Below are 27,755 nucleotides of genomic sequence, written 5' to 3' on the forward strand. Positions count from 1 at the left end.
TTAGACTATCCTTGGCCTTACTCTGTACCCTCATCTAAGAAAAGATAATGCCTGAACAGTAATTTTTAAAAGTACCAATTGTCTTGAAAGGTTCTTGACAATTTAAAAATAAAACGAGGGGTAAGCATTTGGCCTGGCAGTCAAGACGCTGGTTAGGAGGCCTGCATGCTGTGTCAGAGGCCTGCTTTCAAGCCCTGGTCTGGTCCTGACACCAGTTTCCTGATGATGTTCACCCTGGAAAGCAGCACGTCAATGGCTCAAGAAGTTGTGCTTCTGCCATCTACACAGGAAACCTAGACTGAGTTCCTGGTTCCTGGCTCGGGCTTCCAGGGTACTGCGGACACTGGGGAGTGAACCAGCAGATTGGAGCTCTCTCTCTTTCTCTCTTCTGCTTTTTTTATTTTTCTTTCTTTCTTTCTTTTTTTTTCTGACAGGCAGAGTGGACAGTGAGTGAGAGAGAGAGAGAGAGACAGAGAGACAGAGAGAAAGGTGTTCCTTTGCCGTTGGTTCACCCTCCAAGCGCGCTGCGGCCGGCGCACTGCGCTGATCTGAAGCCAGGAGCCAGGTGCTTCCTCCTGGGCTCCCATGGAGTGCAGGGCCCAAGCACCTGGGCCATCCTCCACTGCACTCCCTGGCCACAGCAGAGAGCTGGCCTGGAAGAGCGGCAACTGGGACAGAATCCGGCGCCCCAACCGGGACTAGAACCTGGTGTGAAGGCGCCACAAGGCGGAGGATTAGCCTAGTGAGCCACGGCGCGGCCTTTTTTTTTTTTTTTTTAATATTAAAAAATAAAAAGAACTGAGAAAAGATGTCAGAAAAGAGAGATTATTTCAATACCATCATCACAGAACATATCCAAGATCATTCTTGATTCCACTTCCTGCAATTTCTATCTGGTGCATATAGGCAGCAGCCTTGAGGATCAGGAAGTAATTCTGACCAACAAAGCACATGTCTGTTTCGTTCTTTTCCCTAACGATATCTTATACAGGCAATGGCAAAACAATGACTCATTTCTCTAGCACAATTTAACAAATACACTGTATATCCCAAGTGGGGCTGGCATGAAAAACTGATACACTGTAAGCCTGAAATAGTGGTTTCAAAGTCTTGTTTAATTCCTGGTTGTTTATCAGAAAGCGAACTGGCTATAATATCTAGCTGAAGCAACAGATCTTTCAAATTCAAATTGAAAGGTCCTCTTCACGAGAACATTCTCACTGAGTCTTTTCTTACATGAAAATGGAAACTGCCCATCCCCGCTGTATTCCAGGGGGACAGGAAGGGACTTGTGGATGAGAGGGCAGGTTACCTGTCACTCAAGACAACGCCCTCTGCTTCCGGGGGAGCAATCGAGAGCTGGAATGGAGTGTTGAAGTAATGCTGCTGCTCATCCGACCGGTGCACAACTTCACCACCCCGGACAACCAGGAAGCCAGAATCGCCCAGGTTCGCTGTGTGTAAGCGGTGGCTAGTTCTGTCCAGCACCACGATGCAGGCCGTGCTGCTACCTAGAAAAAAAAATGGATTTCCGTTTATTTTCTCTTCCTAGGCTACCTCTGCATACACATCCTTGTCACGTAACCCCCCAAACAGCATGCCAATTTCATCTTTGCCTGAACAGGGTATTTCTTAGCTATGCTTTACATGTGCTATGAAAATGATAATAGGGGCTGGGCCGGAGCTATGGCGTAATGGTTGAAGCCACCGCCTGCAGTGCTGACATCCCATATGAATGCCGGTTCAAGTCCTGGCTGTTCCACTTCCGATGCAGCTCTCTGCGATGATCTGGGAAAGCAATGGTGGGAGACCCGGGGGAAGCTCCTGGCTCCTGGCTTCAGATCAGTGCAGCTCCGGCCGTTGCAGCCATCTGGGGAGTGAACCAACGGAATGAAGACCTCCCTCCCTCCCTCCCTCCCTTCTTCCCTCTCTCTCTCTGCATCTCCTTCTCTCTGTCAAACTCTGACTTTCAAATAAATAAATAAGTCTGAAAAAAAAAGTGAATAATGACCTTATCAATGGTCAACATGGTGGGGAAAGAAAATGGGATTCACATTGCACATAATGAAGGGGCCAGTAGTGATCAGAATTCTTCCATCTGCAGATACAAACAGCAGTAAAAATGCCTGTATCTAGTCACACCAGTTCATTTCAACAGTGCTCTAATCTGTGCAAGGCTCAGAAGCCTATGTTAGACACTCAGATGTCAGATGAGAATGTTACCTTTTCCTGACATGTCTCACTGGTCACTGGCAAGAACTCTTCCTCACGAAATTCATTAATATTTAAGACAGGGCACAGAAGTATAATTTTAAACCAAATTTCCATCTGTTGAGGTAATAAAGAACACTTTTTGGAGACTAATGGTAGTATAAAGTGATAAGACCAATATTCACAGGCAGCTGTGGAATCAACTTGTTCAACTGACAGAGAGCATCAGTGTTCAGTGGGCAGAGCCCACCGTCCACACGGTGAGCTAAGAGCTCTGTGTGCCCTCAGAGCACACGGCCTTGCTGCACCATTTCCCTCAGTCTGCAGAAGAACCGCAAGAGACCACTTCCAAGAACTCATTAAGTCCAACTAGCTCGACTAGAAAATAGCAAAGCAGGAAGAAAGGAGTGCAGTGCTGCTTGAGCTCGTCTGCTGAGGACCGGGTACCTCTCTGGTGGAGCGTTAGCTGAAGAGACTCCGGCGCTCGTCACAGCCGACGGAAAGCCCGAGGAGTCAGGACTGAGAAGGATCATGGTAACGTGCAGGTGGCGGGGCAGGATGGTTCGGCGGTGCAGTTTAAGATTAGGAGGCACACACCACTTAGTAAGCTAATGAAAGCCTGTTCTCAATGACAGGGTTTGTCAATGAGGCAGATCAGATTCCGATTTGACGGGCAGCCAATCAATGAATCAGACACACCTGCACAGTCGAAGATACGATTGATGTGTTCCAGCAGCAGACGGGCGCTGTCTACTGAAAAGGGAACCCGCTGTTTTACTCCAGAACTCTGTCCTTACAGACCAAGAACACATTCTCAACTAGAAAACTGAGACGGCTTCCATCACACCCTGACTACTGCAGCACAGTTTTCTCTTTCACTTCCCCTTCCTCATTCCTTTATTGTACATAAAGTACCTGGTGTATGTGCACAAGCACACTGCATTTTTTCCTCTCTTTTTTTTTTTATTTAACTAAATGGCCAATGGTATGTTCTCATCGACATGAAATGGAGATGCAATGGGGAAAAACACTGGTTCTATGAAAATATCCCCTTTCTCCATTAGTGGCATGCTCATTCAGCTCTATATTCCAGGAAGTTATTTTGCTCTTACTGTTTTAACAACAACAAAAACAAAACCAAAAATTCAACAGCATAAAAATCATTGCATATCTTGTTTGATTGGAGAATTTTAATGTTTTTCATTTATCATTGTAAAACCAAGGACAATTTTATAACTTTTTTGTATGTAGCTGTTACATGTAGGGCAATCTCTGTTTAAGCAGGGGTAAATTACTCTCTAAACTTCTTGTTTAAAATGAAAAAAAGTCCAGTGCTGTGGCACAGTGGGTTAATGCTCTGGCCTGAAGTGCCGGCATCCCATATGGGCGCCGGTTGGGGACCTGGCTGCTCCACTTCCGATCCAGCTCTCTGCTATGGCCTGGGAAAGCAGTGGAGGCTTGCCCCAGTCCTTGGGCCCCTGCGCCCGCGTAGGAGACCTGGAAGAGGCTCCTGGCTTTGGATCGGCGCAGCTCCAGCTGTTGTGGCTTACTGGGGAGTGACCCATCTGATGGAACACCTCTCTCTCTGTGTAATTCTGACTTTCAAATAAATATTTTTAAAAAATAAAATAAAAAATGGCAGTTCAAAAAATAAATGCAAATAAATGAAAAAAGATAATCTCATTAAATATTTTTTTTAAAAAAAGATTTTATTTATTTGAGAGGTAGAGTTACAAACAGTGAAAGAGAAAGACAGAGAGAAAAGTCTTCCTTCCATTGGTTCATTCTCCAAATGGCCACAACGGCCGGAACTGCGCTAATCTGAAGCCAGGAGCCAGGCGCCTCTTCCTGGTCTCCCATGTGGGTGCAGGGCCCAAGCACTTGGGCCATCCTCCACTGCCCTCTCGGGCCACAGCAGAGAGCTGGACTGGAAGTGGAGCAGCTGGGACTAGACCCAGTGCCTATATACGGGATGCAGTGCCGCAGGTGGAGGATTAGCCTGCTGCACCACGGCGCTGGCCCCAGTAGTAAACATCTTTACTTGTAAGTGTAACAAGAGTCAAAAGAAGATAATGCATGATGTTGGCAGAAGTGCCTAAAATACGTTCACTCTTATTTTGTCGTGTTGACGTGTAAACTTCAACTTTTCTGAGGGAGAGCACTGAGGTGCAGTGGCTTAAGATGTTGACTGGGACTCCTTCATCTCATATCAGAGCACCATTTCAAGCCCTGGAGTCTCACCTTCCAATCCAGCTCTTTGCTAATGTGCCTAGCAGGCAGCAGATGATGGCTCGAGGGTTTGGGTCCCTGCCACTTGCAAGGGAAACCCAGATGGAGTTCTAGGGTCCAGGCTTTGGCCTGGTATAGCCTTGGTTTTTCTGGGCATTTGAGGAGTGAACCAGCAGATGAAAGATGTCTCTGTGTCTGTGTGTGTCTCTCTCTGTCACCTTGCCTTTCAAGTAGATGAAAATAAACACTTTAAAAATTTTTTTTCAAAGTTTTGAAGGGTAATACTGTTCTAAAAATGTATATGTACTTTAATCTAGCAATTCCACTTACGAGAATTTATTAAGGAAATAATTAGCAATGCAACCAAGACTTAAGCACACAAAAAAGGCTACTTAATCAGGAGAAACTGCAAACAATCAAAACATCCGCAAGTAGGGAATGAACGAGCTAGAACACACACATGCCCATGTAACACTCAGGAGTACAGATGCTGGACTCCAACTGCATGGTCAGAAGCCCAGCTCTGCCATTTACCAGCTGTGTGACCTGGGGTAAATCAGTCTCTTTGTGCCTCAGTTTCTAAAACTATAAAAAACAGGGATGGGGTTGGCACTATGGCACAGCTCTGTGATATCAGCAGCCCATACAGCACTGGTTTGAGACCCAGCTGCTCCACTTCCTATTCAGCATCCTACTAATGCACCTGAGAAAGCAGCAGAAGATGGTCCAAGTACACAGGCACCTGCCACCTACACAGGAGACCCAGATCAAGTTCCAGGCTCCTGGCTTTGGCCTGGCTCAGCCCTGGCTGCTGCAGCAGTTTGGGGAGCAAACCAGTGGATGGAAGACCCCCCCCCCTTTTTTTGACAAGAAGAGTTAGACAATGAGAGAGAGAGAAAGGTCTTCCTTCTGCTGGTTCACCCCCAAATGGCCGCCACGGCCAGTAAGCTGCGCCAATCCAAAGCCAGGATCCAGGCGCTTCCTCCCGGTCTCCCATGCGGGTGCAGGGCCCAAGCATTTGGGCCATCCTCCACTGCCTTCCCGGGCCACAGCAGAGAGCTAGACTGGAAGAGGAGCAACTGGGACAGAATCCGGCAGTCCAACCAGAACTAGAACCCGGAGTGCTCACTAGGATTAGCCTAGTGAGCAGTGGCACCGGCCGAAAGACCTCTCTTTTAACTCTCTGTCTCTGCCACTAACTGTCTTTCAAATAAACAAACAAACGTTTTATAAAAAATAGGGATGATATTAACTTTCTTACAGAGTTGTTTCTTTCTTTCTTTCTTTCTTTTTTTTTTGACAGGCAGAGTGGACAGTGAGAGAGAGAGACAGAAAGAAGGGTCTTCCCTTTGCCGTTGGTTCACCCTCCAATGGCCGCTGCGGCCGGCGCACCGCGCTGATCCGAAGGCAGGAACCAGGTGCTTATCCTGGTCTCCCATGAGGTGCAGGGCCCAAGCACTTGGGCCATCCTCCACTGCACTCCCGGGCCACAGCGGAGAGCTGGCCTGGAAGAGGGGCAACCGGGATAGAATCCGGCGCCCCAACCGGGACTAGAACCCGGTGTGCCAGCGCCGCAAGGAGGAGGATTAGCCTAGTGAGCCGCGGCGCCGGCCCAGAGTTGTTTCTAAGAATTGCAATCCGTTAAGTCACATCAAGCAGTCTCAGTTATTTAATAGCCATTAAAATTACACTGAAGAGATCTATTTGGAAAAGAAAGATGATAATTTCCAGGACATAAGTAGAATGCAGACTGATATTAAAATTTCCTTTTAGGGGCTGGTGTTGTGGCTTAGTGGGTAAAATGGTCACCTGCAGCAGTGGCATCCCATATGGGCTCCGATTCGAATCCCGGCTGATCCATTTCTGACCCAGCTCCCTGCTAATGCATCCACGTGACAGACTGAAGAAGCTCCTGGCTACAGGCTTCGGTCTGGCCCAGCCCTGGCTGTTGCAGCCATTAAGGGAATAAACCAGTGGATGGAAGATTTCTGTCTCTCCTTCTAACTCTGCCATTCAAATAAATAAAATGAATCTTTTAAAAAGATTTCCTTTTAAGAAAAAGGTCATATCAAAACATAGGAAATGGGCCGGCGCCGCGGCTCACTAGGCTAATCCTCCGCCTTGCGGCGCCGGCATACCGGGTTCTAGTCCTGGTCGGGGTGCCGGATTCTGTCCCGGTTGCCCCTCTTCCAGGCCAGCTCTCTGCTAGGGCCTGGGAGTGCAGTGGAGGATGGCCCAAGTGCTTGGGCCCTGCACCCCATGGGAGACCAGGAGAAGCACCTGGCTCCTGCCATCGGATCAGCGCGGTGCACCGGCCGCAGCGGCCATTGGAGGGTGAACCAACGGCAAAGGAAGACCTTTCTCTCTCTCTCTCTCACTGTCCACTCTGCCTGTCAAAAACAAAAACAAAAACAAAAACAAACAAACAAAAAAAAAACAAAAAACAAACAAAAAAAAACCATAGGAAACTGGAGCTAGTGTTGTGGCACGGTGGGTTAAGCTGCCGCCTGCAGTGCTGGCATCCCATATTGGCACTGGTTTGAGTTCTGGCTGCTCCACTTCCGATCCAGCTCCCTGCTCATGCACCTGGGAGAACAGCAGAAGATGGCCCAAGTATCTGGGTCCTTGCACCCATGTGGGAGACCGGGATGAAGCTCTCGGCTCCAGCTTGGCCCAGCTCTGGCTGTTTTGGCCATCTGGGGAGTGAACAAGTGCATGGAAGATCTCTCTATCTCTCCCTCTGAAACTGTACCTGTCAAATAAATAAATCTTTTGTTTAAAAAAAAAACAAACAAACAAACCAAGAATATAAAACACCATACATCAGAAACAGTCCCGCTGAGGGGAGTGTTTGGCACACAGCAGTTAAAATACCACTTGGGAAATCCACATCCCATCTCAGAGTGTGTGGGCCTGAGTCGTGGCTCTGTCACCAGTTCTAGCTTCCTAATGCACACTCTGGGAGGCAGCAGGGGATGGCTCAAGTACCTGGGTCCCTGCCAACCATGTGTGAAACCCAGACTGGTTTCCTGGCTTCTGGTTTTGGCATCGTCCAGACCTGACAGTTGCAGGTATTTAGGGAGTAAACCAGTACATAGGAGATTTCTTTCTCTCTGCTTCTCAAATAAACGCAATTAATTAAAAAAATTTTAAAACAGTGATGTTTACTATTATAATTTTTCAAAAAATCAGGAGGTAAAGTTTAAACTGTTAAGAGTTCAAAAGCAAAACAAACCAAACAGGCTTTGGAACCATCTGTGTTAAATCCCAGTACACCACCATTTTCTAGCTGACAGACACAGCAAGGCACTTACTCCCTCAAGGCCTATTTCCTCCTACCTCTTGGAGCTGCTGTGTGCACACAGTGGACTCAATTCAAGTTATGATTATTTTCTGCATTATATACAGAAAAAATTGTGGGAACATAATCACTAAAACAGTAATAATTTTCTTAGTGCAGTTATGGGTAGTTTTTGTTATTAATGTTGTTTTACTGGAAAATGTAAAATTTTAGAAACTTAACTACAGCACCCTTCTCACTCTAACATTAAGACACCTACCACATGTGCACTTGGGACTGACCTGACACTAACGCTGGGCCACCCAGTCCTGCCCACTCAACGGCAACAACAAAACCTTGCGCTGTAAGGTCAGTGCTGTCGGAGAGCCTGCTCTAAGGCTTACTGCAGAGAAGAGACCACTAGTTCCTGGTCCTTCCTGACTCACTGCACCAACACGCCAGCCATTTATCATTAATGGGATCGCCAGACATAAGATCTACAACCGCATGAAGTTCAGTTCTGAGGATGGAAAACGACAGATGAGTAGCACAGCCTTGAGAATTCTGCTGCAGGGGTGACGCATACTGACTCATTATTACTCACTGACAAACCCAGGCCATCATTTTTCTGCCCCCTGGCAGTTAGAATCAGAACGGTCCTCACGAGTCAGGAGCTCCAGCACAGAGAGCAGCACCATGAACACAAGCAGAGCCTCACAGAGCCTTCTGTGCCTGCAGTCGTCTTCTTTGCTGCCTCGCATCACTGACGTGCAGTGTGAGTCAGGCCAAGACAGCCTAATACTGGGAGGGGGCTCCTCACTGTCATGTCTGGAAAGGACAAGCAGGCGACGCGGAAGAAACGAGGTGAACGGAATGACAGTGCCGCATGTTCAGAAAACCACCAGGGAGGCTCCCAGGCAAAGCCCGCACACTGAAATGGAATTCTCTTCTTGCTCAGCCTCATATTTTATAAACTACTAGCTGGGGCCAGCACTGTGGCACAGCGGGTAAAGCTGCCACCTGCACTGCCGGCATCCCATATGGACGCCGGTTCTAGTCCCGGCTGCTCTACTTCCCATCCAGCTCTCTGCTACAGCCTGGGAAAGCAGTAGAAGATGACCCAAGTCCTTGGACCCCTGCACCCACGTGGGAGACCCGGAAGAAGCTCCTGGCTCCTGATCAGCCCAGCTCCGACTGTTGCGGTCAACTGGGGAGTGAACCAGCAGATGGGAAACCTCTCTCTCTGCCTCTCCTTCTCTCTCTGGGTAACTCTGCCTTTCAAATAAATAAATAAATCTTAAAATAAAATAAGCAAATAAATAAACTACTAGCAAGCCTTCTGTGGTGAAACAGAGAAGGGGATAAGCCGATGAGGGCAGATCCCTCAGACTCTACAATATGTTGGCTTCTTTAAATTCACTTCAGGAATTCTTAAGAAATGTATGTCAACAATTAGAATGTTGGAAACTTTATTTTATGAAACCCAAGTATTGCCTGATTCTAGAACTGAAAATAAAGTCAATTAAAATTTAAAACAAGAGGCCAGTGTTATGGTGTAGTGGGTAAAACTGCCGCCTGTGACACCTGCATTCCATGTGGGCGCCAGTTTTTGTCCTGGCTACTCTATTTCCAATCCGGCTCCCTGCTAATGGCCTGGGAAAAGCAACAGAAGATGGTCCAAGTGCTTGGGCCCCTGCCACCCATGTGGGAGACCACGATGAAGCTCCTAGATCGGACCTGGTTCAGCCCTGGCCATTGTGGCCTCTTGAGGAATGATAAAGCGGATGGAAGATCGATCTCTCTTTCTCTCTCTTTCTGTAACTCTGCTTTCCAAATAAATTAATTAATCTTAAAAAAAAAAAAAAAAAACTTTAAAAGAATTAGTATGTGATATGAACCCAGGCCTCAAAGCTGCTAGAAAGTCTAAGAAATAAGTGGTTACAAAGCTGCTTTGTAAGTTTAGCAATTGCTGGATTAAAAAAAATAGCTAATATTGCAAAGTTATCAATATTTACAATTATATCTAACTGAGGTTCAATAAAAATCAGCAGCCCGTCTTTGCTAAAATACGGTGGAGTTTGGTTACAAACAGCCTAGAGAAGTGTGAATAGGTAAGAGAGAGAGGCAGGCAGGCCTGTGTGTCAAATACAGCAAGGAAAGATTACTTCAGCTTGTCTCTTAGGAGACAAACATCATCACAATATTCAATAAAAGAAAACCTCTATATTGTAAATTTATCTTCCAAATTATGTGAGGGTGAACAGGAACAGAAGTAGAGATATGAAAATAACCCAAAGTGTTTAAAGTAATGTGTCTTGTAACTGGTTATCCCAAGTTGAAATCAACGAGGGGAGTAGGGGAGACAGTAGAGGTGCTCATAGAACATGCAGTAATCGGCCCCCTGAATCTGTGTCTTAGGGGCTCTCTCTCCATGTAATATATAAAGCAAGGAGGTCGCAAGTTAAGTGGTTTTGCCCCAAGTCATATAGGAAGTTGACAAAGAGGTACTAGAAACAGAATCTAGATGTTTCATTGCACCAGATAAACTCCAGATTGTACATCCAAAATAGGGGATTAACAACAAAGCAGCAGGGAACATGCAAGACAAGATTTTCCTCCAATTAGAAGGGAAACAAGCTGCTTACGCAGTGAAGTCAGGATATGGCAGAGTGATTAAAGAACTTCAGACAAAGGATTTAAATTGAAGGCAAACTTTACAACATGGCCATCTCTACTAACTCTGATCAGGGGCTGATTTCAAATGTGCATGTAACTGGAAGGGAGGACTTCTAGTAACTAGAAACTCAGTAACACTCTTTGAGAGCTTGTTAATTTATTAGAAGGCCGAGTAAGTTCCCAGGGTCGGCCAAAGGATGTTCCACTGCCCTACCAGACAAACGGGAGGTATTTAGTTTTCTAATACAGGATGCACAGGGATGTAATCTGAGCCAAGCTACTCCACAGACATTACTTGTGAGTAGCCCGGGGTGTCTGTATACAACTCAATTCTACAGGCCATTCTTACCCTTTCTTCCTTCTTTAGAGAGAACTACTACGATTGTGAATCTTTTCTTTGTTTTTAAAGACTGATTTTTTAATTTATTTGAAAGGCAGAGTGGCAGAGAGAAAGAGGATCATACATCCAATGATTCACTCCCCAAATGGCTGCCAAAAGCAAGGGCTGGGCCAGACTGAAGCCAGGGGCCTGGAGCTTCTTCCAGGTCTCCTACGTGGGTGTAGGGGCCCAAGGACTTAGGCCATCTTCTACTGCTTTCCCAGGCCATAGCAGAGAGCTGGATCAGAAGAGGAGCAGCTGGAACTCGAACCTGTGCCCATATCGGATGCCGGCGCTACAGGCCTGGGCGTTGACCCGCTATGCCACAGAGTTGGCCCCTAAGTCATTCCTTTTCTTTCTTTCTTTTATTTATTTATTTGTTTATTTATTATTTTTTGACAGGCAGAGTGGATAGTGAGATAGAGAGACAGAGAGAAAGGTCTTCCTTTTCCGTTGGTTCACCCTACAGTGGCCGCCATGGCTGGTGCGCTGACCCTACAGTGGCCGCCATGGCTGGTGCGCTGCGGCCGGCGCACCGCGCTGATCCGATGGCAGGAGCCAGGTGCTTCTCCTGGTCTCCCATGGGGTGCAGGGCCCAAGCACTTGGGCCATCCTCCACTGCACTCCCTGGCCACAGCAGAGAGCTGGCCTGGAAGAGGGGCAACCAGGACAGAATCCGGCGCCCCGACCGGGACTAGAACCCCGTGTGCCGACGCCGCAAGGCGGAGGATTAGCCTAGTGAGCCGCAGCGCCGGCCAGTCATTCCTCTTCATAATGTATTTGCACTACTGAAGGCCTTTCAGGCTGTTCCCAGTTACCTGCTTCTATCAACAATGTTGTTAGAACATTCCTGTACCGTACAATCTCTTGTTACACAGATGCTCAAGAATTTCTCTATTCAAGTGAGCCCACAGCTTCATTATCAAACTCTGCTTAGGAGGGAATGCCTCAGAAAACAGCTGGGACGGCAGCAATGTTCTTGGTTCTGTTCTTAACTGCTTAGCAGGCTCTTTAAGAGGAAACACGTAGGACACCTACTTACCAAGCAAAGGTACTTTGTTCTGCAGCAACTCACAGTAGCTCGCGGTGAGAATTCCGATGGGATTGCTGGGTACAAAGCGTCCTTCCTTCACTAGGCGTTCACATGTACGCATCAGCGTCCCTGAGAACTGGGACGGATCCACTCCATAGTCTCTCCATCCTCCTACACCATCCGCAACCCCTAAAAAAGGAACAAACCACACATTTAAAGAACATTCTCACCAACTTCTCAGTCATTCTTAATCCTGTAGTTAAATGTTATATACTAGTACATATATTTATCCAAAGTTCAGAGTAAAATATGTTCAAGTTTAATGTATTATACATTAATACTCCTAAGCCACATTCTGTACTATGAAAATATTTAATATTATATATATTTACTTTAATAAATTAAAGATGTATTTATTTTATTTGAAAGGCAGAATTACAGAGATAGAGAGAGACAGAGAGGGAGAGAGACCTTCCATCTACTGGTTCACTCCCCAAATGGTCACAACGGTTGGAGCTGGGCTGATCTGATGCCAGGAACCAGGAGCTTCTTCCATGTCTCCCACATGGGTGCAGGGGCCCAAGCACCTGGCCCATCTTCCGCTGCTTTCCCAGGTGCATTAGCAGGGAGCCGGATCAGAAGTGGAAGACCCAGGAATCCAACTGGCGCCGTATGGGATGCTGGCATCGCATGCAGATGCTGCTACACCACAGCACTGGCCTCAGTCTTCATATATTGATGAATAAACTTTAGCTTCCACAGGGTGGCACTGCCTACCTGACAATGGTTCAATTTCAGTAGAATTACTGTCTTTGTATACAAGTTACTTGAGTTATTAATACTTCATAACATTTTACAAAAATTAAAACCGATTTTTTTTTTTTTTTTTTTTTTTTTTTTTACAGGCAGAGTGGATAGTGAGATAGAGAGACAGAGAGAAAGGTCTTCCTTTGCCGTTGGTTCACTCTCCAATGGCCACCGCGGTCAGCGCGCTGCGGCCGGTGCATGGCGCTGATCCGATGGCAGGAGCCAGGTGCTTCTCCTGGTCTCCCATGGGGTGCAGGGCCCAAGCACTTGGGCCATCCTCCACTGCACTCCCTGGCCACAGCAGAGAGCTGGCCTGGAAGAGGGGCAACCGGGACAGAATCCGGCGCCCCGACCGGGACTAGAACCCCGTGTGCCGGCGCCGCAAGGCAGAGGATTAGCCTAATGAGCCGCGGTGCCGGCCTAAAACTGATTTTTAAAAAATGCTTATGAGGGGCCTGGCACTGTGGTATAGCAGGTAAAGTCAGCACATGCAGTGCCGGCATCCCATATGGGTGTCAGTTCGAGTCCCGGCTGCTCCACTTCCAATCCAGCTTTCTGCTATGGTCTGGGAAAGCAGAAGAAGATGGCCCAAGTCCTTGGACCCCTGCACCCACGTGGGAGACCCAGAAGTTCCTTGGCTCCTGGCTTCGGATGAGCACAACTCCAGCTATTGCGGTCAATTAGGGAGTGAACCAGCGGATGGAAGACCTCTATCTCTCTCTCTGTCTCTCCTTCTCTGTGTAACTCTTTCAAACAAACAAATCTTTAAAAAAAAAAGTGCTCATGAAGGTAGGCATTTGGCACAGCAATTAAGCTGCCACTGAGACGTCTGCCTCTCGTATCAGAGTGCCTGGCCTGTAGTTCTGGCTACTCCAGATCCAACTTCTGGCTAATGTGCATCTTGGGAGGTAGCAGGTGATGACTCAATTACTTGAGCTCCTGTCACCCAAGTGGGGGACAGGATGGAGTTCTGAGCTTCTAGCTCTGACCTGGCCTAGCCCTGACTGTTGTGAACAGTTGGGGAGAGAACCAGCAGATGGAAGATGGATCTCTATTCTCTCTGCCCTTCAAATAAAATGAAAATAAATACAAAAAATTTTTAAGGTCTATTTATTTGAGAGGCAGAGTTACAGAGACGGAGAGACAGCTAGAGAGGTTTTCCATCTGCTGTTTCACTCCCCAGATGGCTGCAACGGCTAGAGCTGGGCCATTAGAATTGATGCTAGTGACAATACAATTGAGTAAGAGCTGGCAATCATTAAAAATACAAAAAGCAACAAGTTTTTTAACTTCAAGCACTGATTAATAACTGAAATAAAGAACACAATTAAGAACACCTCATCCTCTTTGTTTCTCCCTCAGAGACAACCACTATCTACAGGTCTGTGCCACTATGACTGCCATTATCCCAGACTACTGAGCACTGAAAAGGGAGCTGGTATGAACTGAGATGTGCTGTAAGTACAAAAAATACACACTGGGTTTTGAAAAATCATATGAAAAAGCTCCTGGTTCCTGGCTTCGGATCAGCCTAGCTGTGGCTGCTGCAGCCACTTGGGGAGTGAACCTGTGGATGGAAAACCTTCTGCCTCTGCCTTTAAAATAAATAAATAAATAAATCTTTTAAAAAAATGCATGAATTTGGGGCTGTAGGTAAAACCATCGCCTGTGATGCAGTCATCCCATATGGGCTGCTCCTTTTCCAATTCAGCTCTCTGCTATGGCCTGGGGAAGCAGAAGAAGATGGCCCATGTCCTTGGGCCCCTGCACCCATGTGGGAGACCCAGAAGAAGCTCCTGGCTCCTGGCTTTGGATCGGCGCAGCTTCGGCCACTGCAGCCATCTGGGGAGTGAACCAGCAGATGAAAGACCTCTCTCTCTCTCTCTCTTACACTCTCACTCTCGCTGTCTGCCTCTGTGCCTTTCAAACAAATAAATAAATCATTAAAAAACAAAAAACACTTGCACACAAAGCATCATCTTTATATAAAGATTTTATCTTTTTGTACATTCGACTTTCATGTACATCTTTTAAGAATATATTTGGTATAAAAGAGTACCAGTATATATACATCCATGATACAGGTTTAACATGAAGCAGACACGTGAAAACTATTTTTCTGGAAAAGGCAGTTATCAAACAGAAAGAAAATACATCTTGAAAAAAGGAAACGGAATTGGAAGATAAGGAGGGTGGCAAGTAATTTATCACCACTATGGGTAGCAACTTTTCCCACGTTATGGAATCAGCCTCTAGGCAAAATTTCACATTGGGGAAATTCCAAATTGGCTGATTAAAATGATATGAAGTCAGGATTTTGTTAAAATAACAGAGTGAGGACAGAGTGATGGAGCAGATCAAAGACTGGCATAGATGGAATGGAATTCAAGGTATACACACCTCTCTACTTTGATCTATATTTGAACTTTTCTATAACACAAAGTTTAAATAAGCGATGATCAAGTTTAAAAAGGAAAATGGGGGCCAGTGCTGTGGCACAGCTGGTAAAGCTGCTGCCTGCAGCGCCAGCATCCCATATGGGCGCCAGTTTAAGTCCCAGCTGCTCCACTTCCAATCCAGCTCTCTGCTATGGCCTGGGAAAGCAGTAGAAGACAGTCCAAGACCTTGGGTCCCTGCACCTGCATGGGAAACCTGGAAGAAGCTCCTGGCTCCTGGCTTCGGACTGGTTCAGCTCCTGCCGTTGCGGCCAGTTGGGGAGTGAACCAGTGGATGGAAGACCTCTCTCTCTGCCTCTAACTCTGCCATTCAAATAAATAAATCTTTTTTTAAAAGATTCAAAATGATAAAATCTTTAAAAAAAAAAACACACACAAGAAAATGATCCTTTGTTGCTAGTGGAGAGCAAGAGCAGAAGCAGGACAAGTGAGCGGTGCGTTTCAGTCTTGAGGCACTGGCCACGTGGTCAGAGGTGGACAGACTTCTGGGGTTGCTCAGTTTTTGAAGAAGGCACAGATTTGGACTGGGCACCTAGCACAGAGCCCTATGACCAAAGTTACTTATAGTAACTGAGCTTTCACTGGTTGCAGGAGACACTACAGCCAGTTAACTGATTTGGCTGTAAACAATTAGTTAAGCTGTAACTAACTGACTGGTTGACTGACTAGGTATTATTGGCTAACAGTTGTTTTCTGTACCTTACTTCTGTTTTCCTATAAAGGCCATCTGACCACATTGTTAGAGTTCTCAGAACCTACACTGCTTTCTGGGAACTGCTCAATTTGCAGTCATTTTTGTTTTGCTTTGCTCAGATAAACTCTACTAAACTAGTTAGAGGAATTTTCTTTCTAACAGGATGTGTGAAACGTACAAGTTCCAGGGTGGGGACCAGAGAGTGACAGAATGAGAAGTAGCATAGATTACTAGGGCTCTACCTTACCAGGAATTTTACATTTTATTCTGTTTTTTCAAGCAGCTGGAAGGAAATTTAGGAAAGCATTAAAAGAATTAAGATAGTTTGACAGAAACGTCTTTTGAGGAATCTTCTTTCACTAGGGGTAAGATTATGACACATGTTCAAACCCCACAATTCATGTTAAAACACAGAATACAATTATGGCCCTTGCAACACCATCTGATGAATCATTTATTCTTCTCAAACTACTGCATGCTTGAGGAAAGAATTTCTTTTTAACTGGTCTCTGGTCCAAAAGCCACAATTAACTTTAAATACAAACTGGTTTCATCTATAATGCCCTTCACAGGGAAAACCATTAAAATCTGAGATAGCATTTAGAGTTGAGATTGGCACACATTAAATGATCTGTCAGCAGACTGAGTCTGACCCGACACGGCCCTTCAGCGTTAATCAGATTTCTCCCAGAATAGAGCACAACCTTTCCGGCACCTGTTTGCTTTTTGCATGGGCAAAGGATCCTGGGCAAAACTCCATTTGCCAAATCTCTTCAGTGAGGAAGAAGTTCAGGAAACACATAACACTTTCAATATACATGTAGGGAAAGAAGTCCTTGGGTATACAGCTGTACTTTACGAAGAACAAGTTACACAATGGGAAGAGTCATATTTGGAATCAGAATCAGGCTAAAACCAGAACAAGCTAGCACATGTGTATCTGAAACCTACTTCGATTCATTTGAGGTTGTTTTCCTGTCACTCTGCTTTCCAAGTAGTTGAAAATAAACAAACATCTACATGGAAATTAGTATGTCCTGCCTTGCATAAGCAAAAGCATTATGCCACAAAGAGCAAGAACACCTTTTACACAGTAAAACCAATCTAGACATAAAGGGAAATTTCCTTCAGAAAACCTTTCCTAAGATAAGAAAGTAACTGTTAAGACAGATTGCTTGAGACCCCAAAGATGTCAGTCAGCACGGCACCTATCAAAAAGCAACAGGTAAGGCTATCCCTAAGGACAACTGGAGCCCACACGACACCACCGCACTGTGCACTGTGCTAGGAAGCAGGAGGGCTGACGGGACAGCCTGCCTCTGAGCAGCTCATCTGTTAGTGGAAGGTCAGTCTGCTGCTCTCACACACACAGCTGCCACAAATGCTGCTACCGGAGGGCCCAGAGAGCTCAGTGCCTGCAGGACCCCGTGAGCCTACTCTGCAAAGGACCCTGCAGTGTCTGACTTCCACAGGTGAGGAAGGGTGGGTAATGAGAGGAAATGAATGGCAGACAACTAGGTGTTGCTGGTCTTGGGTGAGCAGGAAGAAGCTGAAAAACACAGGGCAGTAGATGAAACTGTAGGGGGCCTAGAATGCCAGCCCAAGAACTTCAGACTTCATGCTACAGAATTCCTAACACGGGAGCCACTGCCCCATGTGACTGCTGAGTCTGAAAGGCAAAGTGTAAAATATACTCCAGATTCCAAAAAACTTAGTACCACCACCAGCAAAAATAGTAATACATCTCTGTAATAGTTCTACATTAAATACATCAAAACAGTTCAGATTGCTAGGTTAAGTAAATAAATTAAATATAAAATTTATTAATTAAAGTGAATCATATCAATTTGATTTACTTTTAATGTAGCTACGAGGAAATTTATATTACACATGTAGTTTACAATGTGTTTCTAGGGAACAGTGCTGCTAAAGATAACAAAGTCATCAAGGTTTCCAGATACAAGTGACAATTTGGGGAAGAAGAAAGAATAGTGACTAGCAGACGTGTTGTGGCATAGTGGGTAAAGCTGCAGCCTGCAGTGCCAACATCCTATATGGGTGCTGGTTTGAGTCCTGGCTGCTCCACTTCTGATCCAGCTCTCTGTTATGGCCTGGGAAAGCAGAAGAAGATGGCCCAAGTGCTTGGGCCCCGGCACCTGCATGGGAGACCCAGAGGAAGCTACTGGCTCCTGGCTTCAGATCGACTCAGCTCCAGCCACTGCGGCCATGTGGGGAATTAATCAGTGGAGAGAAGACCTCGCTCTCTTTCTCTCTGCCTCTAAAATAAATAAATCTTAAAAAAAAAAAAAAAGGAAAGAAAGAACAGAACAGTGATTAGATAGACAATTCTACAGTTGGAAAGGGTATGGATATACCCTCGGAAGATACTGAGATGTTTAGATGCCAAGAGGGCATCTCTGTGGAAATGTTCTATATGATGTCACGAACTATGAGTCTGTGACTGACAAGGCAAGCCAGGCTGGATCTTTTTTTTTTTTATTTATTTTTTTTTTGACAGGCAGAGTGGACAGTGAGAGAGAGAGAGACAGAGAGAAAGGTCTTCCTTTGCCGTTGGTTCACCCTCCAATGGCCGCCGCGGTCAGCGCGCTGCGGCCGGCGCACCGCGCCGATCCGATGGCAGGAGCCAGGAGCCAGGTGCTTTTCCTGGTCTCCCATGGGGTGCAGGGCCCAAGCACCTGGGCCATCCTCCACTGCACTCCCTGGCCACAGCAGAGAGCTGGCCTGGAAGAGGGGCAACCGGGACAGAATCCGGTGCCCTGACCGGGACTAGAACCCGGTGTGCCGGCGCCGCAAGGCGGAGGATTAGCCTAGTGAGCCGCGGCGCCGGCCCGTGACTGACAAGGCAAGCCAGGCTGGATCTTTTGATAACCCAGAGATGTTCAGGGAAGGTACAGGGAGTCCATCACCTTATGGGGGGCGGGGGGGGGGAGGGAGGGAGGGAGGGAGAGAGAGTGTTGGGGGATGGAGGAAAGAGGATGCTGATCCTATCTCAGGAATGAAAACTTCTTACAAATTAGCTCATTATGAACTGTATCTTATTCTAGGCATCAAATTATAATTGTAGATATAACTAAGTTTAAGCTACAGTCAAGTATCCAGTTTTTTGTCACAGTAGTATACTCTCTAGAGAGGAAGAGGGGTGAAGCTGAAAGGGGGACTGAGTTAATAGCCTGAAAGGCTCTGAATGCCAAGACAAAGAGTTTGCACTGAATACAGAAGTTATTTCCTCTAATTCACTGTAATCACCTTACGCCTCCATTAATAACATTCTGTGAGCACATGTACAGCTTAAGCGTTCCCTTTGACCCCAAATCCAATTACGACTGTTATTAGATTAAGATGATGGTTACGTATCTGAGATTGCTGAGCAAAAGGCCGAGGAGAGACCAGAGGGCATGGAAAATTCTGTAAGCTGCATCATGTAAGTACAAATGTCAGTTTTATGAAGTGGGAAATGACCAACTAGAAATATTTATGACTATTTGATATAAGTTTTTAATAGACTGATTTTCTAAAGTAAACAGTGGAAAAAGGTATATTTCCCATTATTTAAATGTGGCTTTTCACAAAGAGTAAAGTCCTAAATTAACAACAAATTTTCATTTTTCTAGTTAACAGCTTTGTCTTTGCCACAGTTGTTATCAAATAAAAATGAGTTTTTGCTTGCGCACTGTCCTCCATGATCAGTCATCAGCATGTTGTGGTCCTTCTCAAATCTCTCCTACTACATTCATCTTCACACTGACATGCAATTACTTACCACGCAAACAGCAAAACTAAGCAAAATGTGTTACCTGGAGAATAAGTACTACACACTCAGGTGGCTGTGTGTAGTTGGCAAGGTGGCATTTTAAAGATTCCACAATTTTTAAACAATATTTATTTACTTATTTGAAAGTCAGAGTTACCGAGAGAGAGGGAGAGACAGAGAGAGATCTGCTGGTTCACTCCCCAGATGGTTGCAACAGCTAGGGATGGACCAGGCCCAAACCAGAAGCTTTACCCAGGTCTCCCACATGGGTGGCAGGGCCCCATACACTTCGGTCATCTTCTGCTGCTTTTCCCAGGCCACTAGCAGGAAGCCGATAGGAGGTGCAGCAGTCAGGACACAAACCAGCGCCAATATGGGATGCTGCTCTCTCAAGCAGATTTACTGGCTATGCCACAATGCCAGCCCCTAAATTTCAATTTTAATAGAGGCTTCAATGAAGAGAAACTTGGCAATATTATTTTATCCAAAAACTTAATACAGAATTTGGTAGAATTTCAAATATCAAATACCCAAAGATAAAATGCAGGGAATAAACCTGTTAAAAAATATATTTATTTGAGAGGCAGAGACAGAGAGCTCTAATCTGCTATTTCATTCCCCAAATGCCCACAATGACCCTAGCTGAGTGGGACTGACGTCAGGAACTCAATCCAGGTCTCCCACATGGGTAGCAGGAACCTAATCATCTGAGCCATCACCACTGCCTCTCAGGGTCTGCCTTAGCAGGAAGCTGGAGTCAGGTATTGACCACAGGTGTCTTAGCTGCTAGGCCAAATGCTTGCCTCCACTGTTCGTATCTACGATGATCCTAAGACATTTTATGCAGCGTTTCACACTCCAATGAACAGGTGGTTTCACAGATTGTCTTTCCACCAGTGAAACACATATCCAGTCTACTAGGATGAGTACTTGATGGTGAACTGAAACTAGAGGGGCCAGACTGTGGCACAGTGCGTTAAAGCCCTGGCCTGAAGCACTGGCATCGCATATGGGCGCTGGTTCTAGTCCCGGCTGCTCCACTTTCCATCCAGCTCTCTGTATGGCCTGGGAAAGCAGTGTAAGTGGCCCAAGTGCTTGGGCCCCTGTACCTGCATGCGAGATCCAGAAGAGGCTCCTGCTCCTGGCTTCAGATCGGCGCAGCTCTGGCCATTGTGGTCATTTGGGAAGTGAAGCAGCGGATGGAAGACCTCTCTCTGTCTCTACCTCTCTTTGTAACTCTGTTTTCAAATAAATAAAATAAATCTTAAAAAGAAAGAAAGAAACAAACAAACAAACAAACAAACTCCAGAAAATAAACCAAGTAGGAATCTGGCTAGAGCCCAAAGCTGAACAACAGGAACAGCAGGAGACTCTCCGCATTACGAGGACAGAGGACAGGGAGAGCTGCTTCACAGACATCCGCAGCCACAAGGATGCACCGGAAGAGTAACCAGTTGGGCAGTGCTCACTGCAGTGCTACTGCCACCGAGACTCTTCTTCCAACACGATGATCTAGGCCTCTCAGAAGCAACTTTGTCTGGAAGCATCACAACATGAAGCATTACAACTAGACAAAAATGAAATCCAAGTATAAACTATTAAATTCTCTATCATACGGAACACATCACACTTAAATCAATATTTCTTAAACCTCAACTATCTGGGCATATAACAACACTCCCCTGTGATTCAGGACTGTGAAATGTTGTATCTGCAAACAATTATCTCAAAAAGGACAAACAGTACAGTTATTCAGAAAAAGTGCAATCTGCAGTGACTAACAGTCCTTTTGGTTCTCTAGAGGTGAAATTATACAGGTGATGACTCGTTCCTGCTCTAACAAGCAAGGGATCTATTCCCTTTGCAAGCAGTTTCCCCAAAGCAACCACTTTGCATTAACTGCAATGAAACCAGAGGCTTTGATTCTTCAGAGAAGTCAAGATCTCTAAACAGAAGAGTTAATTCAAAAGCTGAGGCCATGAAGCCGAAAGGATGGAAATAAAAGTTCAATCCTGTAATAAAATGTGTGAAAACACAGTGAGCATTCAACCTAGTAGTTAAGACATTGACAAGCTGGGCTTAATACCCAGCTCCTGCTCCTGATTCCAGCTTCCTGCTAATGCAGATCCTGAGAGACCGCAGTGCTGTCAGCATCTGACAAGTGAACCACAAGATGGGGGACTGTCTCATAAATACTTTTTTTAAATACTAAAATGTGCGAACCTCAAACCTATATAAGCAAAATTCAAATTCTGTTAAAAAATGTCCAGAACAGTTAGAAAACTCAAAAAGAAGATGGGGACAGCACTGTGGACAGCAGGTTAAGCTGCTGCCTCTGATGTTGGCATCCCTTATGAGCACTGGTTTCAGTCCCACCTGCTCCACGCTAATGTACCTGGGATCGCAGCAGAAGACGGCCCTGCACCCACATGGGAAACCTGGATGGAGTTCCAGGCTCCTGGCTTTGGCCTGGCCAAGCCCTTGCTATTGTGCCCATTTGGGGAATGAATCAGCAGATGGCAGGTCAACCCCTTCTGGCCTTTTAAATAAAATCTTAAAAAAGGGGGGGGGGGGGCTGGCACCGTGGCACAGTAGGTTAATCCTCCGCCTGCGGCGCCGGTTCTAGTCCTGGTTGCTCCACTCCCAATCCGGCTCTCTGCTGTGGCCTGGGAGAGCAGTAGAGGATGACCCAGGTCCTTGGGCCCCTGCATCCGCATGGGAGACTGGGAAGAGGCACCTGGCTCCTGGCTTCAGACTGGCACAGCTCCGGCTGTTGCGGCCATCTGGGGAGTGAGCCAACAGAAGGAAGACTTTTCTGTCTCTCCCTCTCACTGTCTGTAACTCTACTTCTCAAATTAAAAAAAAAAAAAAAAAGACAGGATTTCTTTCTTTTTTGATGGCTGAGTAGCATAACACTGTGTGTATATATATCACAATCTCTTTATCCAGTCATCAGTTAATTGACATCTGGGTTGATTCTGTACCTTAGCTATTGTGAGTTGAGCTGCTATAAACATATAAACATAGAGGTACAGATAACTTTCATATACTATTTTTTAAAGATTTATTTTTATTTATTTGAAAGACAGAGATACAGAGAGACATAAAGACACAGAGAGAGGTCTTCCATCCGCTGGTTCACTCTCCAGATGGCCGCAACCCCAATCCGAAGCCAGGAGCCAGGAGCCTCCTCTGGGTCTCCCACGTGGGTGCAGGGGCCCAAGGACTTGAGCCATCCTCCACTGCCTTCCCAGGCCATTGCAGAGAGCTAGATCAGAAGAGGAGCAGCCAGGACTAGAACCGGCGCCCATATGGGATGCTGGTGCTTCAGGCCAGGGCTTTAACCTGCTGCACCACAGCACCGGCCCCTCATATACTATTTTTATTTCCTTTGGGTAAATTTCCAGAAGTGAAGTGGCTGGGTCATGTGGTAGATCTATTTTCAGATTTCTGAGGAATCTCCATACTGTCTTCCATAACAGTGGTACTAGTTTACATTCCCACCAACAGTTTATTAACATACCTTTTAACTCATATCCTCATCAGCATTTGTTGTTTTTTGATTTTTGGGTGATGGCCATTATAACGGGGGTGAGGTGGAACCTCTCTGTGCTCTTTATTTGCATTTCCCTGATGGCTAGTGATCCTGAGCAACCTTTTCCTGTGTCTGTTGGCTATCTGCATTTCATCACTTGAAAAACGTCTGCTTATGTTCCTATTCTTATATTCCATTTCTTAACCGGATTGCTCATTTGTTGTTCTTGAGTTTCTTTCTTTATTTTGTTTTTAAGATTTATTTTATTACTTGAAAGGCAGAGTCACAGAGAGAAAGGAAGAGAGAGAGGTCTTACATCCCCTGGTTCACTCCCCAAATGGCCTCAACGGCTAGGGCTGGGTCAGACCAAAGGCAGGAGCCTGCAGCTCCATCCAGGTCTCCCACGTGGGTGCAGGAACCCAAGCACCGGGGCCACCTTGTGCTGCTTTCTCAGGCACTTTAGTAGGGAGCTGAATCGAAGTGGAGCAGCTGGGACACAAACTAGCATCCCAAAGGTTTTACCCGCTTTACCACGACACAGGCCCCTGTTGTTGAGTTTCTATTTATTTATTTATGTATTTATTGACAGGCAGAGTTAGACAGTGAGAGAGAGAGAGACAGAAAGGTCTTCCTTCCGCTGGTTCAGCCCCCAAATGGCTGCTGCAGCCGGCGCACTGCACTGATCTGAAGCCAGAAGCCAGGTGCTTCCTCCTGGTCTCCCATGCGGGTGCAGGGCCATCCTCCGCTGCCTTCCCGGGCCACAGCAGAGAGCCGGACTGGAAGAGGAGCAACCGGGGCAGAATCCGACGCCCCAACCGGGACTAGAACCCAGAGTGCCGGCGCCGCAGACGGAGGATTAGCCCAGTGGGCCTTGGCGCCAGCCTTTCCCAACATCATTTGCTGAAGAGACTGTCCTTTCCCCAGGGAGTGACGTTAGCTCATTTGTCAAAGATTAGTGGGTTGTGGAGGCGTGGATTAATTTCTGGGGTCTCCAGTCTGTTCCACTGGTCAACACCAAGCTGACTGTCACACACACACACACACACACACACACACACAATATTACTCAGTTGTAAACAAGAATGAAACCCTATCTTTTTGCAACAAAATGGATGCAACTGCAGACCATTATGCTTAGTGAAATAAATCAGTCTCAAAAAGACAAATATCACATGTTTTCCCTGATATGTGGTAACTAATGTACAGAATACCAAAAAAAGTAATATATATAAACTAGATTAACATTTTGAGATTTGATTATATTTTTTTTTTTTTTTTTTTTTTTTTTTTTTTAATTTTTGACAGGCAGAGTGGACAGTGAGAGAGAGAGACAGAGAGAGAAAGGTCTTCCTTTGCCGTTGGTTCACCCTCCAATGGCCGCCGCTGCAGCCGGCGCACCGCGCTGATCTGATGGCAGGAGCCAGGATCCAGGTGCTTTTCCTGGTCTCCCATGGGGTGCAGGGCCCAAGCACCTGGGCCATCCTCCACTGCACTCCCTGGCCATAGCAGAGAGCTGGCCTGGAAGAGGGGCAACCGGGACAGAATCCGGCGCCCCAACCGGGACTAGAACCCGGTGTGCCGGCGCCGCAAGGTGGAGGATTAGCCTATTGAGCCACGGCGCCGGCTTGAGATTTGATTATATTGTCTATACTCTTGAGGAAACATGGTGTTCGTACTTACTACTTATTGAATTCTTTATTTAGTGGAGGGGTTAAACTTGTGATTATAAAAATTGAAAGCATATCACTGTAAAAATTAAAAGAAAAATGAGGAGGACAAGGGAGGGAACATGGGAGGTATCAATATACTTTTAAAACTATACATATGAAATCTGTTCCCTTTATATAAATAAAAAAACTCAAAAAGGATTCAAAGCAGGAATACATGATAGTCCTTTTAATGTTTTAGAATTTCGAACACAGTACCTAGCTATTCCTTGCTAGCTTAGTAAATATAAAATGACTTCAGCAAATTAAAGTGTATTTATACACACACCTTTTGTCCAGAATACTTCATTAACTACAGATAATTCCCAGATTATCCTGGGCAGCTGCTTTAACAGTAAAAACTGCTGAAATGAGAATCAGGAAAACAAGTGTGAAGGCAAAGATACAAAATCAACCTTTAAAAAAAAAATGCTCTATCTACAGCTCTTCTGTTTAAATACCAAAGACGTAATGCAGAATTAATCTATTCTGGTTCAACTGTGGCTTGGGAACTTCTGTAACTTACAGACTTCATGTGAATCACTGGCCTTCCCTCCACAAACTCCAGAGTTGAAGGTTATGTCACTGAAAAGGTCACTTCACTCCTTTTTGATCTGTACTAGTATCTTCCTCAAATGCTAGATGCTGCTAGCACTGTTTTCTGACAAGGAGGAAGCAAAACAAGTTATGAACAATATAGGCAAAGCATTAGGTGTGTTGTAGAATTAAAGGCCTCTACTAAAGCCATGGCTTCTGTTAGCTCTTAGGCATTAGGAAATATTATATGATACTGAGTAATGTAACATTTAGTCTGTTTTATTGCATTGGCTCTTTAAGTTTAGAGAAAAGGTTTTCCTTTTCTTATAACTTAAAAGATTAGATCTAGCATCTGGTCCTAAACTTAAAGGCTAACAATACTTATAATTAAGCCATATATCCTTAATCTAACCTCAAAGAAGATACTGTTTATCCCCTACTCTCTTCACTCTTCTATAAAAGTGAAAGCTGGCCTGGACCAAAATACTACCCTCTGGGACAGGTCAAGAGTCACATGTAGTCCTGGCACAAATGATCTCTCTTTTTTTTCTTTTCTTTAAATGAGATCACCATTCCTTTCAAAAAGCCTGCCAACTGTCTTTTCAATTCTAAACACTAACTGTATTCTTACTATAGATATTGTTCAATTAAGAAACCATTTTTGAGTTGAAGGATATGAGAAAAATGTCTTATTTTCCACACTTTTCTATTTTTCAGCAACGAGTACATTTTTATGGAAGGGGTAACAAAAACTACTTATATGGATCCTGTTAAAACTACATTCCAGGCCGGCGCCGCGGCTCAATAGGCTAATCCTCCGCCTTGCAGCGCCGGCACACCGGGTTCTAGTCCTGGTCGGGGCTCCAGATTCTGTCCCGGTTGCCCCTCTTCCAGGTCAGCTCTCTGCTGTGGCCAGGGAGTGCAGTGGAGGATGGCCCAAGTGCTTGGGCCCTGCACCCCATGGGAGACCAGGAGAAGCACCTGGCTCCTGCCTTCGGATCAGCGCGGTGCCCTGGCCGCTGCAGCCATTGGAGGGTGAACCAATGGCAAAAGGAAGACCTTTCTCTCTCTCTCTCACTGTCCACTCTGTCAAAAAAAAACAAAAAAAAAAAAAAAAAAAAAAAAAAACCACGCACACAAAAAACACACACACACACACAAAACTACATTCCATATGTAAATTCTAAATTAAATTCATTCTAGACACAGGAGAGACAGAGATCTTCTATCTGCTGTTGTCACTCCCCAAATGCCCCCAACAGTCAGGGCTGGGCCAGTCTGAAACCAGGAGCCTGAATTCCAAGCTAGTACTTGTGTTATCAACTGCTTCCTTCCAGGTGCATTAGCAGGAACCTGGATCAGAAGCAGAGCAGCTAGGACTCTGGCTAGCACTCAGATATGGAATACAGGCTTAATCCACTGAACCACAATGCCTACCTCTCAACACATTTTTTTAAATGTTTACTATATACAAGACACTGATGAAAAGTGAGCTTACATGTAATAAAAGGGATTTAGGCATGGCTACCTAGCCAGTCAAGATGCCTGCATTCCACATGTAATATCTGGGTTTGATACCAGGCTCTTGCTCCTCATTCCAGCTTCCTAAAAATGCAGATCTTGGGAGGCAGAGGTGATGCCACCCACATGGAAGACCTGGACTGAGTTCTGGGTTCCTGAATCTGTCCGTAGCACTGGCCCAGCCCGATCTGTTGCAGTACACCAGCAGAAAGGAGCTCTCTCTGTTTGTATTTCTTTCTTCTTTCTCTTTGCTCTCAAATAAATATTTTTTTAAAGATTGATTTATTCACTTGAAAGTTGAACCTACACACAGAGAGAAGGCAAGGTAGAGAGAGAGAGAGAGAGAGAGACAGAGACAGAGACAGAGACCGGGGGTGGGTCTTCCATTCATTGGTTCACTCCCCAATTGGCCACAACAGCCAGAGCTGTGTCAATCTGAAGCCAGGAGCCAGGAGCTTCCTCCAGGTCTCCCATGTAGGTGCAGGGGCCCAAGAACTTGGGTCATCTTCCACCGCTCCCACAGGCCATAGCAGAGAGTTGGATCGGAAGTGCAGCAGCTGGGTCCTGAACTGGTGCCCATATGGGATGCTGGCACTGAAGGCGGCAGATCTGCCTGCTATGCCACAGCACCGGCCTCAAATAAATAAATATTTTAAAGGAGGATTTACATCTAATAAAAATTTTCTTCCCATGGGAACTTAAAATTCAAGTGATAGGTGAGATTGGTGGCTCTGGTATTTTATGAAGAAATGATTTTTTTAACCTTCATACATAGAAATAAAAATACTTTAACTGCTGTAAACCTTCAAAAGTTAATAGAAGTGAGATCATACTGGTTTGTTTCTTATTTTGATTGGAGAAAATTAAATTGCTGCATTTCACAGTGACCCATTTACATGGCATTCTCATCCTAGACTGC

General features: G+C 45.6%; 1 protein-coding gene across 3 annotated transcripts in view; it reads right to left on the minus strand.

Moving 5' to 3' along the window:
* PPTC7 (protein phosphatase targeting COQ7) overlaps positions 1-27,755 on the minus strand; it is a 61,808-nt gene that overhangs the window by 11,588 nt on the left and 22,465 nt on the right. The window contains exons 1-3 of one of the 3 annotated variants that reach the window (XR_016227106.1): positions 12,280-26,437; positions 11,818-11,997; positions 1,313-1,511 (exon numbers count right to left, since the gene is read on the minus strand). Coding sequence is in view for 2 of the 3 variants with exons in the window: in XM_089323112.1 (XP_089179238.1) it covers positions 1,313-1,511; positions 11,818-11,997; positions 12,280-12,286 (386 nt within the window). In the remaining variant the exon portion in view is untranslated. Of the gene's footprint in view, positions 1-1,312; positions 1,512-11,817; positions 11,998-12,279; positions 26,438-27,755 lie in introns of those variants that run through there. The other 2 variants (XM_089323112.1, XM_002719748.6) reach the window with 2 other exon arrangements.

The sequence above is a fragment of the Oryctolagus cuniculus genome, chromosome 21, assembly GCF_051225735.1.
Source record: "Oryctolagus cuniculus isolate XC-2025 breed Fujian yellow rabbit chromosome 21, ASM5122573v1, whole genome shotgun sequence".
In the NCBI taxonomy this organism is placed as follows: domain Eukaryota; kingdom Metazoa; phylum Chordata; class Mammalia; order Lagomorpha; family Leporidae; genus Oryctolagus; species Oryctolagus cuniculus.